Raw genomic sequence first — 14,473 nt, 5'->3', positions numbered from 1 at the left:
GGGCTCTTAATCAGCCAGCACAGCCCTGTCTGCCCAGATGGCACCCGCACTACAGGGGGGATAACACAGGTGGGGGAACCCATTGTATCCCTTAATCCCCTCACCTGATACATCCTCTGTATACCGATGGGATTTGTCATGGGATGTGGCTGATGGGATTTGTCATGGGATGTGGCTGATGGGATTGGGGATTGGGGGTTGGGTGCGGTGCACAGTGAATGTAGATTGTATATAAGTTCTGTGTGTTTGTAATAAAGAGTTCTGTTTCTAACCTCAAAGCATGAAGTCCTGTCTCATGTTGAGGGAAGTGCTGGTCTGTGACTGCTTTCTTCGGACAGCCACAGCGTGTCCGCTTAACTGGGAGAAGGAAGGAGCTGGCTGGCGGATGTGTCCAGTCTGGGGCACAGGACGATCCGTCACAAACACCTTAAGGACCAGGACGTTTTTACTTTTTGTTCCCTTTAGGACCGAGGCTGTTTTAACACTTTTGTGCTTGTGTTTAGATGTAAATTTCTCCTCACACATTTAGTGTAGCCACACAAGTTATTTATTGTTTTTTTCAGGACAAGAAAGGCTTTCTTCAGATGCCATTGTTTTGATCATATCTAATTTCCTAAAATATGATGAAACTTTGAAGAAAAAAAAACCTTTTTCTCACTTTTATTTGAAAAATCTTTTACTCATCCAAAAAAGCTAATGAGAAAACCTGCTAAATAGATTCTACTATTTGTCCTGAGTTTAGAAATACCCAATGTCTTTGTTTTTTTACTTTTTTCTGCAAGTTATTGGGCAACAAGCATACTTGGGAACTCTCCGGGTTTGACCCGGATATTGCCGGGTGAGCACTGCTTCTCCTGAAACCTCAGGGAGAATGGGAGCGGGGTCTTGAATGCCCTGCCCATTTTTCCTGTAAATGACTGTGTCGCCGACTGCCGTCAGCAGCAAATCCCCCAACATCAGCAGGAACTCCCCCATCAGCGGGACTGCCCACCGACGTGCTATTTCGGGTATCTTTGAAGCTGGCCAATGCAATTTACCCCATTAAACCATATATTTTTGAAAAACTAGACACCTTAAGGTATTTCAAATGCTGGTATTTTAACCCTTTCCATGGACTAATTCTACTACCACCCTTTGTCAAACTTTGTGGTAGTAATATATTTTGTGGAGTTTTTTTATCACAAAAATTGCGCTTCAGGTATGGATTTACAGCTCCTGGTATACGTCACTTTCAAACAATAGCCCAATATGTGTTGAGCAACATCTTCCGAGTACAGTGATACCCCCCCATGCATGGGTTTGTCTGGTGTTTGGGGGCTAAAAGACTACATTTGGGAAGTGGGCTCCCCCCCCCCATTTTGGTCAGTCTGTGCCTATGCCCAGTGGCGGCTGGTGGGTAATTCCAATGGGGGTTCACAATGTATACATTTTGAAAATGAAATGTACATTTATGATGTAATGTACAGGTTAAAATAAATATCCCTAAATTAACCTTAAAGGCCCCATTAACCATAACTGCCACTAACTTAACCCTAAACACCCCATTAACCATAACTGCCCCTAAATTAACCCCCACCTCCCCTAACTTTTAGCAGCCCAAATATTAATTTTATACTTACTGTTAGATGAATTGCTGAGCAGTGTGGATGCTATAAGGAAAGGGGCGGGGCCAATCGTCAGTGTGAGTGCAGGAAGGGACTGTGAAGCAGAAAGTAGTTAGACCCACCTCCTGGCTTGCGTCAGTCACTGGGGAGGGCAGGGAGACTACGGGCTGGGTGGGAAGTGTGTTGGCTCGGAGCTGACGGCTGGGAGCGCCTCCCCCACTCGCACAGCTTTTACTGTGCGAACAGGGTTCAAATGGGTGGCTCAGCTGGCGCTTTAGTAAGAGCGGCAGCAATTGAACCAAATTGGGTCTTTCTTCTATTGCACATGCAGTAGGCATAGGCAGGCTATATCAGGGGACAGTAGGCTTCCCAAAGCACAAAAAGAAAAAAGAAATTCCAAAATTCATCAAAAATCCATTTTAATCTAAATTAGATGAATTTTGAAAAAAAAAATTTGTTTTGCGCTTTGGGATTTCTTGTGGGGCAAGTGCCAGTGAGGCAACACTGTTGAGAAATGACAGGCTGAGGCTGACCAACACTCAAAACAGCCCCTTCTTCGGCCGCCGTCGCCTAATGAAGTTAAAGTGGCTGGCGTGCACGCACCACGCCGCCCAGTGGCTGTTCCTCAGCACCGGCCCCTTTAACTTCATGAATGCCGGCCTCCACCTGCTGCCCACACTGGACACCAGGGAGTCAGAAGCAGTGGTAAGTTAGGGGGAGTGTTATAGGGGGGGCATAAGGCTTTTCTGGAGGCAGAGTGCCCCATGATATGGATTTCAACCTCCTTTATGCCACTCTGCCTCTAGAAATGCCTTTTAACCCCCTATATGTCACTCTGTTCCATGATGTCCCTTTTAACCCCTATGTTCCACTCTGTCCCACGATATGCCCCTGGCATATAGGGGTATAAAGCATTTCTGGAGGCAGAGTGGCATATAGGAGGTTAAAAGGCATATCATTGGGCAGAGTGGCATATAGGGGGTATAAGGCTTATCAGGGAGGCAGAGTGGCATATAGGGGGGGTATAAGGCATTTACGGGGGCAGAGTGGCAAGCCTGGGGGCAGATGTTCATAACTGGGGGGCAGGTTGGTGAATATTTTTCTCAATCATAGCTTTTCTTAAATATGAAAGAATAGTTTACATGAATTAATAAAGAAATAAAAGTTTCTTACAAGAATATCGTGAAGAATAATGTGATCACTGTTTTGTTCCACAGAATAAAATGGAACCTTTTCATCTAAAATGTTTGCAGTAGCAAATGTTTTGATTCCATTATGTCTAATGTATTTCATTTATTAGGGCCTTTTAACACTTTTGCTTTCTGGCATTTCAATACAAATAATGTAATGTTTTATAGTTATTTGTATGGCAAATAGTGTGACTCGGGTATTTATTAGGGGCATGCGTGTGGGTATAAGAGCTCGAGATAAACTATATGGGGCTGGTCTCCAAATGTTTCCAGGCCTGCTTTTCAGTCCCCGTTCCGGCCCTGGCTGTCTTCTTTTTCTTAGCGTGATGTCATAACAGTGAATGAACAAGGGAAGATCAGCTCACTCAATCAATGCCCCTCCTCCTCTTCGGAGCAATCACAAGGTGATCGGGATAGGGAGGTTGTGTTGCTAAATGCCTTGATATTGAGGCATGTCAGCAACACCGATTACACTTAGGGAGTAATTGCTGATCGCTTCCTAAGCTCTGTTTTAGCCGGCCTCCGTCATCTTTGATGATCAGTTCGGCAGCCATTTTTGGGGGAGAAGGGTCTCCCTCCCATGATCCACGGCTAGCCTCACTTGTGACGCTTTTGTGGATACTGCAAAGCCACCAATCGCGTGATGCAGGTATTTGACAGCAGCACGTACACGTAAACATTTTTGACGTATTTCTGTTCGTTTATGAAAATTTTAATGATTTTCGTCATCGTTTTCATCCTATTAAGTTAGTTTTTATATAGTTATCTTTTAGTTTTCATCATGGAAAACATGCAGCTGACGAAAACTATGACAAAATCTCTTCATCAACAAAATTAACACTGTACTACACTTGGTGGTAAGGGCAGCTATTCCAACTGTAGGCTTTTAAAACTGACTGAAAAGTAGCATAAGATTGCAGGGCACTTCACTACAGCATGCAGGGAAGCAAGCACTTGAGGGAGGAGCAGGAGAAGGCAGGCCTACCCCACCACAACCTACATCAGGATGTAGTCACATGCTGGAACTCCACTCTGGACATGATGGGACGGATTCTAGAGCAGCAGCAGCGGGCTCTTCATTCCATGTCCTCTGAGTAGAGCATTGGGGTGTCCAATCCCTTGGGCAGAGGATAATGGTCATTAATGGAGCAGGTCCTGAAGCCTCTTAGAGATGTGACTGAGGACTTAAGCCAGAACACTGCTACTTTGGACCAGGTCATCCCCTTACTTACAACACATGCATGATTTGCTGGAACAAAATTAGGTTTTTCCAGGAGAACGATTACAAGTGGAGGTTGCAAAGTTTATCATAGGAGCTGAAAGGTCGCATACAAGCCATTATGGACACCCCAGACAACATGCTGGCAAACCTCTCTGACCCAATGGTTAAGGACAACCTTGAAATAATTTTAAACATTAGAAAGCATGTTAAGTGAAGGAGACATGCAAGAGTTGTAAATAGTAACTTCCCAGCAGCAGTAGTAGTAGTGCCAGCCACATGTCCTATTCCCAACAGAGCAGCTGCACTAGATCCACCAGAGCTTCAGCTATTTGGGCAGCAGCCCTTGATACTTTGGTGGGTACTAGTACTGTCCAAGCTCCCCAAAGTCAGAGTAGCTCCTCTGAGATTGTGAAAGCTTATCTCGGGGAACTGCCACGACCTTTTGGTACTGACCATCTACGTTATTGGGACCAGAAGGCTGTTGTCTGGTTCAGCAAGTGCTATCATGCCCACACACCAGTGATGAAAGCGTGAAGGTTTTCTCTCAACATACTAAACCCCCTGAGAACACAACTTTTCCCAGAACTGGTTCAGCAGATAGTTTTTGTTGAAAATCAGCCTTCTCATATTGGGCTACCCAGCACTCTATATTCAAACTAATGAGTGAGGTCTAGTGCTACTGCTCTGCCTCCTTCCTTACTTAAATTCAGTCCTGCTCTATGAGACTGCATGTGCCTATCATCTGCCAGTGTCTACCTGCCCAGTGCTCTACTACTGCTACTGCACCTCTTTGACTATTCTTACTCTGGGGGAACAATTTTTGTAATTTCTGTAATGTTGTGGTGGAATATCAGTCCTGCTCCACAGGTCTGCATGTGCCTATCACCTGCCAGTGCATGCCTAGCCCCAGTGCCCTACTACTGCTACTGCTATACCTCTTTATATATAAAAAGTGAGTCTGTCTATCAGTGCCTGTCCTGTGGCTTGCCTCTGTGACCCAATCCTATTCCTTACTTTGGGAATCAAGTCTTGTTTTTGGAGGAGATTTAGTCTTGTTGCTGGAAATGGTTGTGTGCCTGTCCTGTACCCTGTGGTTCCCATGGGCCTCACAGATGTGTCGTGAAAAGTGCAGGTATTCCAAAGCGCTCACTGACCTCCAAATCAGGATAATAAATGCAATACTTTATTAATCTCTCATGCATAACATAGAATGAAACATCAAGACATTACCAGAGATTGTAGCATCACTCTCTTTGGAGGGACTCAACGGGAGGAACAACCTTTCTGGTGCATCACAGGCGAAAGCGCGTCCACTTCAGCAGCCTGGAAAGTTCCCTGTTGCCCCCCTTGAATCCCTGCTTTTTATAGTTGTTTATGTTTATAACATGTTCCTTTAGAACAATACTGGCATATATCCAGGATTACTTTCGCAATCGCTCCCTGCTACATCCTGTGAATTTTGGCATCAACAACCCTTCAGTACTTTCCAGTCATGAAAGAACGAGAACACATTATTTAACCCTTCCACTCCTCAAACTTGTCACATTCGTATCACAGGGGAGATCCATTTTTATTCATTTTTTCTAATATGTGGTATTTGGTCAGCTAGTACCTGGCCTGTGCCCTGCTCTGCCTCTGTGACTCAATCTCATTCCTTACTCTGGGGGATCAATTCTTCTTCTTTTTATTTATATTTAATAAAGGTGTGATTAAACTACACAATTGCCTTAATCTGTTTTTTGTAGGTCCTTACAGTCTTGTGGCTGATGTGTCTCCCTGACCTTGAGCCTCAATGCCCTTCCTTACTCTGAGGGATCAATTCATGTTCTGTATTCTTATACAGGGGATGAGAATTCAGTCTTTCTGCCAGTGCCTGTCCTGTGCCTTCCCCTGCTTCTGCTGCTCGATCTCCTTCCTTACCTTGGGTGATCAATTTTTGTTCTTTTTTCTTATGTGAGGAAGGGGATTGAGTCTTGTAGCTGGATGTGTCTGTCTGCTAGTGCCTGACCTGTACCCTATCCTGCCCCTTTGCCTCGATGTCCTTCCTTACTCTAGGGCAGGGGTAGGCAACCTTTAGGTAGTGGTGTACCAAAGTAAAGCCTTCAAGTCCCTTGGTGTGCCAGCAATAATTTCAAAGAGGAGCGAATGGTTGAGAAAGTAAATATTTGAAAAAAATATATATATTCCTTAACCCCTTGATGACAATTGCTGGTCCGGGCACGTCACGGAAAATCAAGTCGTTAACGACAATTGACGTGCCAGGACCGGCACGTCTTTAAACGGGTGCAGAAAGCGATCTATTTTCGCTTTCTGCACCTAAACGGCGTTGCTGTAATGCCTCGACCTCGAGGCATTCAGCAACGCCATGATCGGCACAAAGGGGCCATCTCTGGCCCCTCCCCGGGGCGTCAACATCCGCCATACTTTGTATGGCGGCGTTTTAAAAGCCCGTTTTAAAAGCGTTTATCAAGCGTTTATCAACAGCCTCGATCAACAGTAGATGAGCTGAACACATATTGGGGTGTCGTGTGACAGCGACATAAACCAGGAGCTGTAAATTCATACATAAAGTAGGTGTGTGGGGGAAAAATACACACAAAAAAATACTACTGCAAACTTTGAAAAAATTCTGGTGGTAAAATGTGTGCATGCAAAGAGTTAAAATACCCTGTGGTGTCTAGTTTTCAAAAATATATGGCTTTGTTGGGCACACTGAAATGGCCCGGCTCAAAGATGTACCAAATAGGGCATGGGCAGTGGATCCCCAAATGCCAAAGTTCAACATTGAAAAATGCGCATTCCCCAAATGTGGCCCTTTTGCCCCCAAACAGCCAGGCAAAATCATTCACGTGAGGTATCGCTGTACTCAGGAGATGTTGCTGAACACATATTGGGTTGTTTTGTGATAGTGACATATACCAGAACCTGTTTATTCATACCTGAAGTAAAATGTGTGTGGAAAAACAAATGCAAAAAAAATTACTACCATAAAGTTTGACAAAGGCTGATGGTAGAATTAGTGCTTGGAAAGGGTTAAAATACTAGCATTTGGAATACCCTGGGCTGTCTAGTTTTCAAAAATATATGACTTGATGGGGTAAATTGCATTGGCTGTCTTCAAAGATACCCGAAATGGCACATGGGGGAAAGAATTACCAGATTTGGAAAAAATGGCTTTGAAATAGCAAAACGCTACCTGTACTTATTGCCCCATAATGTGTAGAAAAAAGCAAAAAAACATAAAAACATTGGGTATTTCTAAACTCAGGACAAATAGTAGAATCTATTTAGCAGGTTTTTTCATTACCTTTTATAGATGAGTAAAAGATTTTTCAACTAAAAGTTAGAAACAGTCATTTTTTTCTAAAATTTTCACCATATTTTATACTTTTTTTAATAGTAAATAATATGATACAATCAAAACAATGTCATCTAAAGAAAGCCCTTCTTGTCCTGAAAAAAACAATATCTAATGTGTGTGGGTTCAGTAAACGTGAAAGAAGAAAATTACAGCTAAATACGAGCAGCGCAGAAATGTTAAAAAGGCCATTGTCACGAAGGGTACAAAAAGTAAAATCAGCCTTTGTCACGAAGGGGTTAAACAAAAAGGAACATCATGAAAACTGCTTTTTGGTGCATTGTTTCACCTTTTTTTTTTTTTTTTTTTTATACACTGGAACCAAACTCCTACCTACCCCCTCAAAAAAATTATGAATAAGACAAACAAGCCCCATATTTGCAGCTATACATAAATAATGTATGGAAACATAGCATAGCAGATATAGATCAATTGAACAACACAAAAAACTAGCATTGCAGGTATAGATCAATTGGAATTGCACAAAATCTCTGCATGAAAGGTATAGATAACCCCCTAAATTTCAGGCATACATCACAGGTTGCACACCCCAAAGCCAGCCCTGGCGTCCACACTGCCCACATAGAACCTGACCAGCATGCAGATACACATAGGATTTGCAATCTTTGTCCCCAAACATCCCGGCCTATTTTGTCTGTTTTGTCTATTTCTCCCATATTTTGTCTATTTTGTATATTTGTCCCCACCCTGTGCCAACTTTGTCCCATAATCACACTACCTTTTATCCCATAAACACACTGCCCGTGCCATCTTTGCCTTTCCAAAAATCAATTATTATTACATCTATAATACACCCAGACACTTTTACAGTTACTCATTAATTCACACAATAATTAACTCTCTCTTTCAAACAATTTAGTTACACATATTTATTAATGCATTCTCACAAATGCATTAATTCTTTCACTCATTCACACAATTCTTCCACACAATTAATTTATTCGCTAACTCATTTACACAATTCATACAAAAATTAATTAGTTAATTTTCTCACTAATTCTGACTTTATTAAAATTTTCTTATAACCCTCTTTTCTACCTCCCTCCTTCTTACTATCCACCCCCCTCTCCCCATCCTTCTTACTATCTACCCCTCCCTCTCCTTCTTACTATCTAGCCCCTCCTTCTTACTATCTACCCTCTCCCTCTCCCCTCTTTGTAGTTCACTTACCTTCAGACGTCCTGTGGTGGGATAGCGAGGCTTCTGTCTTCAGTGTCTTCGTTGCGACGGTCGGAGATACTGAAGACAGAAGCCTCGCGGAGGAGAGCGAGGGGTGCTGAGCAGTTGCTGAAAACTTGAGCGACCTCTTGGCGCCCCTCTCTCTCCTCCGCGTCTAGCGCTTCCTCCGGGCTGCAAAAAAACCCAGTTGGGGGCTGTTGACTGCCAACGCCACTGTGAGCAGTCGGCAGCCCCACGTGCCGCTCATTTGCACCCGTGCCGAGCCCTGCTCTAGGGAAACAATACTTCTTTTTTTTTTCTACTATGAGGAAAAAGTTGGTCCTACAGATCTGGATGTGTCTGTCTGCCAATACCTGCCCTGTACCCTGTCCTGCCCATGAACCTTAATCTCCTTCATTACATTATTTCTTCTTTTTTTCTAAAACTGTGGGGTAGCCATATATCTGGATGTTCCGAACCAAATGGGCAGGAAAGGAAAATCCTTGCCAAAAAATTGTTCAAATCATGAATGGAGGTACCCAGGTAGTGGTGAGCACACATCGCCACTTTCTTAATGGCATCCCATGCCTTTATTATTATTATTTATTTTATATAGCGCCATCAAATTCCGTAGGACTGCACAATGGGTGGACAGGACAAAACAAGTAGTATGTAACATAACAATATGACTTACAGAGACAACAGGTGAGAAGGGCCCTGCTCAAACGAGCTTACAATCTAGAGGGTTTTTGAGACACTTTTTTTCATAATGGCATGGGACATCACGAAGGTTTGGAGGTGTCTACTACTGCTGCTGCTTTAACTCCTTCCTTACTCTGAGGTATTAACTCAATCAAATTAGTCCAAGTTTGAGAGACATTTAAATCTCATAGCATGCTGCTGGATGTGTGCAGCTTTGCTATTGCTGGTGGGGTTGTCCTGCAATGCAAAATCGAGTCTGGATCTCTTCCTAAACCTGAGATGCTGCTGTAAGTGAAAGATACGTCCAGAAGGTGTCAGGGAACTCCCCTTTGGGAACATTCCCCAAATGCAATTTCTGAATCAACAAAGGCCTCTGAATTTCATCCAAACTGAATGGTGGAAAAACAAAAGTTAATTCCATCCTTCTGCTTATATCTTAAGGTCATAAACATTTTTGCACTTGTAAAGCAGGACAAAAAATGACTATGCAAACGTTTTAGGCAACTGTGAAAAAATGCTGTAAAGTATTCAAATTAGACATGTTAATAATTTATTTTTATACTTTAAGAAAACGCAAAGTGAGTGAACAGATGAGCTGTCTAAATCAGATGCTTCCCTGTTGGTATTGCATGATGGACAGTTGTATTGCTCCTATGCAGCTGTTTCTCTTTCAGTTAATGATTGTGTTTCAACCTATATATTAAATAGATGATCATTAGTACATGTTTGGTATAATCATACACATAACTTTATGCCTACAAAATGTCTGAAAGTGTACCTAGAAGAACTGATGAGGTTTTGAAGGCAAAGGTTGGTCACCTCAAATACTGATTTGATTTAGATTTTTCTTCTCATGTGTATTTTTGAAAGCATTCTTACATTATAAAAATTTTTCACACCTGCCTGAAACTTATGCACAGTACTATATGTACCTTGCTTAACTATTTACTCTTCAACTAGTTGGTTTGCAGCGTCTTGTGTATCCCCTGAATGTAAAATAAGTATGTAATTAATCCATTCATTATTTTTTTTACATTTTGTTTATGTTTTAGTAATTGAAACAAAAAGGACAACAAAGGACAAGTTCTACAAGCAGAAGTACTTAATGAAATTGGTCACCATCTAACTGCTGACTTACCTTCTCGGGACTCCATATAAATTTATGAAACATGAAAAAGATCTTCTTTTTCTTTGTTCTACAGGTTATAATTTCATACACATTATTTACATTAACTACAAAAAAGAAGTTTAGTGACTTAGAAAATGTTCAGTCAAAGGAAGTGACAAATGGTCCAGACAAGTCTCTGCATATTATACTGCTATGGACATGGCCATTTCACTATCAGTTCCAGCTCAACAATTGTCCACAAGCTTTCGATGCACTTGATTGTTTCTTTACAGTCAACCGTAGCTTTTATTCATCTGCAAAGGCTGTTGTTATCCACCATAGGAATGTGTGCAATTCTAAAGCTCAATTACCTCAAATCCCAAGACCTCCTAATCAGTACTGGATTTGGTTTAACACAGAGTCTCCATCTCATAGTCCAAATCTAAACTTCATGGACAATCTTATCAACCTTACTATGTCTTACAGGGCAGACTCAGATATCTTCACACCTTATGGATGGCTAGAGATGAAAAATGAATCTCAAAACTTTACCATTCCTAAAAAGACCAAGCTGGTAGCCTGGGCAATCACCAACTGGAATGGATACTCCCGAAGAGTGCAGTATTATGCAGAACTAAAAAAATACATAAATGTTGACATATTTGGTAGACAACGTATGCCACTGTCAAAGAGTGGGCTATTAGATACCCTGTCCAAATACAAATTTTACCTTGCGTTTGAGAATTCTATCCATCAAGATTATATCACAGAGAAACTCTGGACAAATTCATTTCTTTCGGGGACAGTGCCAGTAGTAATGGGTCCAACCCGAAAAAATTATGAACGATTTATACCTCCTGACTCATTTATTCATGTAGATGATTTTCCTACTGCAAAAGATTTGGCTTCTTATCTACATGAGCTAGACAAGAATGATCAAAGGTACCAGCAATATTTTAACTGGAGATCTATGTATCAGCCAACAAAAAAACGTCGATCTTGGGTAATTGAATACTGTAAGGTCTGCAAAGCAGTGAAAGAAGCCCCTGTCTATAGGATTATTCCAAGTATTGCTGAATGGTTTAAGTGATCATGGTATTAATATTTTATGCATGCAATGATTTAAAAAAGGCTTCGGGAACAACTTGTTTTCATGCAAAAATTTTCTCAGACCTCAAAGACTTTGACAAACAATTAATCCCTTGACATGCGCATAGTTGAGTTTGTGCCCAGGATCAACGTACCCTATACCCAATAATGACGCACACACTTTATTGGGTGCAAATATAAATTCCCACAGCTTTATTAACATTTACAATATTTAAAGGTCATTGTCAAAACAGACCACCACGGTTAAAAAATAAATAGCAGATTTCCCTTTTATTAACAATGACAATGACCCCCCCATAATAAACACATGAACCATATAACAATGGCACCAACACGTACCAGGTGCCTCCACATTAACACATTGACCACAGTAGGGGCATACCAGACCATTTAACAAATTATAAACCAAGACATTATATCAATCCGAAAAGAGTGAGTGCCAAATTGTCGTGGATCCAGCCCCTAACGCTCCAAACAGATACGAAATATCCATAAAAATTGATACCGAGACAAAGCTGACCGGTCCTCATGCAGCAGCAGAGGCCCAGCCACATCAGGCCGACATTCCAAAAATTCCAAACAACCCCGAACCGGACACAGCACTGACATACACCATGGATACGGTATGACATCACATCCTTTGCCTAGCGCATCCGTTTTGGACCGCCGTAAACGAATAGACACCATCCCCTCACTGACTACCACATCAGACCGTTGGAGTCCGCCACCTCCTGCCCGACTCCTACTTACCAGCTCTCCAATCCGAAAGCCCTGAAAAACGCTAAAATGAATGCCAGTCCGAATAATCTGGACTCATAACCTGAGTAGCACAGAAGGGGTAAAATACCCATGACCTTCTGCAACACCTGAACCGAAACTGGACACCTAGCATCCCCAAGTCCAACCTTCCTCCAAAAACCTTTTAAAGCCTGGCGTACCAAAAATTCCTTAGTATGATCCCTCCAACCATTAAGTTTGAACAAAAACGCCAAAGCCGACATATTCCGGCCCAGGGCTGCAGATGAAGTCCCTTTTGAAACCAAATCAAACAAAAACCACAGCAACACATCCAGTTGTTCCACATCTGTCCTGACAGAACCCATGCAGGAAACCAGCCTGTCCCATTCCTCCCAGACCTTACCATATGCGGACCACGTTACCGGCGCTAAGGATGCCTTCACACCTCCAGCAAGCAACTCGTCCCTAATCGCCACATTTCGTGGACTCGATTCCTGAGCCCCTGGCTCCACCTCGCGAAACCGCTCCCACTGAAAACGAGATAGGGAGTCTGCTATAACATTAAAAAAACCAGGAACATGCTCAGCCCGAAATACCACGTTAAGAGACATACAGAGCAGAACAAACTTCCGCAACAACTGTACCACCGCCATAGATGAAGCTGACAGCCGATTAACTGCGTGAACCACCGCCATATTATCCGTGAAAAATACCACTCTCTTGTCTCGAAACAAGTCCCCCCATAAAGACAAGACGCATGAGTGAACTGTCCTTCCAGGAATCAGGCCAACGTTCCGCGCACCATTGGCCCCGAAAGTACGCCCCATGCTCCCAGAAGCATCGGTATAAAGCTCCAGCTCCTCCGCGGACACTGACTCCCTACGGAAAACACCTTGCTGTAGAAATGTTCCAAAAACACATGCCAAACTTCCAAATCAGCTCTCATAGCTGCCGAAAGCCGTATAAAATGATGCGTAAACTTTATGCCTGAAGTAGCCCTAGACAAACTCTGAATGAAAATCCTGTCCATAGGTATTGCCCAACATGCAAAATTCAAACGACCAATCAAGGATTGTAACTGCCATAAAGTCACTTTCCGAACACCACGAAACTCATGAACCGCCTCCCGAAGCGCTCGCAGCTGATCTTGCGGCAGCCTGCATTCACCCGTCACCGAATCGATCTCCAAACCCATGTCCTCCCACGCCGGCCCCTGACTGAAAGGGCTGCGCCTTTTGCGCCATCATAAGCTTCATCCATAATGGCAGGTCCATTTGGTCCCACCGCATACCTGGATTAGCCGACAACCGCTGCCTAAACTGCTCGTCATATTTCCACCATGCTAAACCCCTGTATGACCTATAAGCCTCCCAGATACCATCCAAGTAACAGAAGAGGGGAGAGCATAAGTTAGGTGACTTCTCCCCAATAACACTTGCCAAAACGCCCTCAACCAATTCCCAAACGACTTGGGAATCTTCTCTTTCTTACCATCCTTCTTATCCTCCCCCTTCAAATCCAAAAACTCCTCTAAAGGTAACAGAGAGAAAATCTCCACAAACTCCTCTTTCCAGATCTTATCCTTCATTTCTTGCTTAACCCCTTCAATCCCCTATAGACGTACCGGGACGTCCAAAAAACGCCCACAAAGAAACCCCTATGGACGTCCCGGTACGTCCAGCCCTTCGTGCAGCGTCAGGGACACATCCCTGCCGCTGCACGGGAGACCAGGCTGTCGTTTGACAGCCTGGACTCCCCACTGACAGCAGAAGCCGGCTTTGCCGGCTTTCTGCTGTCCGATCGCCTGTAACAGCTTCCGGCATGAAAGCCGGTAAGCTGTTACCGGTAAACTGCCCGATCGCACGATCGCGCAGTTGCAAACGCGCAATCGGGCATTCCCTTCCGGGTTACGTCACTGCTGACGTAACCCGGAAGGTCATCGGAGGACAGGATATCCCCTGCGGGGATATCCTGCCCTCCGATGAGGCACAGAGACGCTGCGATCTCTATGCAGGTCTGTGAGGACCTGCATAGAGATCACAGTGTGATCGGTGCAGGGGGATCGCGGGGAGGGGAGTGAGAAACCATCTCTCTCACTCCCCCTCCCGTCCTGAAATGGAAAAGCTGAAAAAAAAAAAACGGTTAGTCATTTAAAAATAATATTAAAAAAATCATTAAAATAATAATATAACTAATACTAAAAAAATTATAATATGAGCTGTGATGTCACTGTGACATCACTGGTATGTTCAGGAGGTCCCT

At 43.1% G+C, this 14,473-nt stretch overlaps 1 protein-coding gene across 1 annotated transcript; it reads left to right on the top strand.

Moving 5' to 3' along the window:
- The first annotated feature begins 2,177 nt into the window (after positions 1-2,177).
- Positions 2,178-11,453, top strand: LOC149278272 (4-galactosyl-N-acetylglucosaminide 3-alpha-L-fucosyltransferase FUT6-like). Its single transcript, XM_089502163.1, has 2 exons — positions 2,178-2,309; positions 10,458-11,453. Exons 1-2 carry the CDS (start codon positions 2,178-2,180, stop codon positions 11,451-11,453), a joined length of 1,128 nt encoding a protein of 375 aa, XP_089358289.1.
- Positions 11,454-14,473: the final 3,020 nt, after the last annotated feature.

The sequence above is a fragment of the Sceloporus occidentalis genome, unplaced genomic scaffold, assembly GCF_023333645.1.
Source record: "Sceloporus occidentalis isolate IW3139 unplaced genomic scaffold, rSceOcc1.0.p SCAF_196, whole genome shotgun sequence".
Classification (NCBI taxonomy): domain Eukaryota; kingdom Metazoa; phylum Chordata; class Lepidosauria; order Squamata; family Phrynosomatidae; genus Sceloporus; species Sceloporus occidentalis.
Note: the sequence above shows the minus strand (reverse complement) of the source record. Positions and strands in the feature narration are given on the sequence as shown.

Coding starts and splice junctions, on each gene's coding strand:
- LOC149278272 (XM_089502163.1), top strand. CDS start 2,178: ATGAAGTTAAAGTGGCTGGCGTGCACGCACCACGCCGCCCAGTGGCTG. Junction 2,310..10,457: donor CCAGGGAGTCAGAAGCAGTG/GTAAGTTAGGGG, acceptor TTTGTTCTACAG/GTTATAATTTCATACACATT.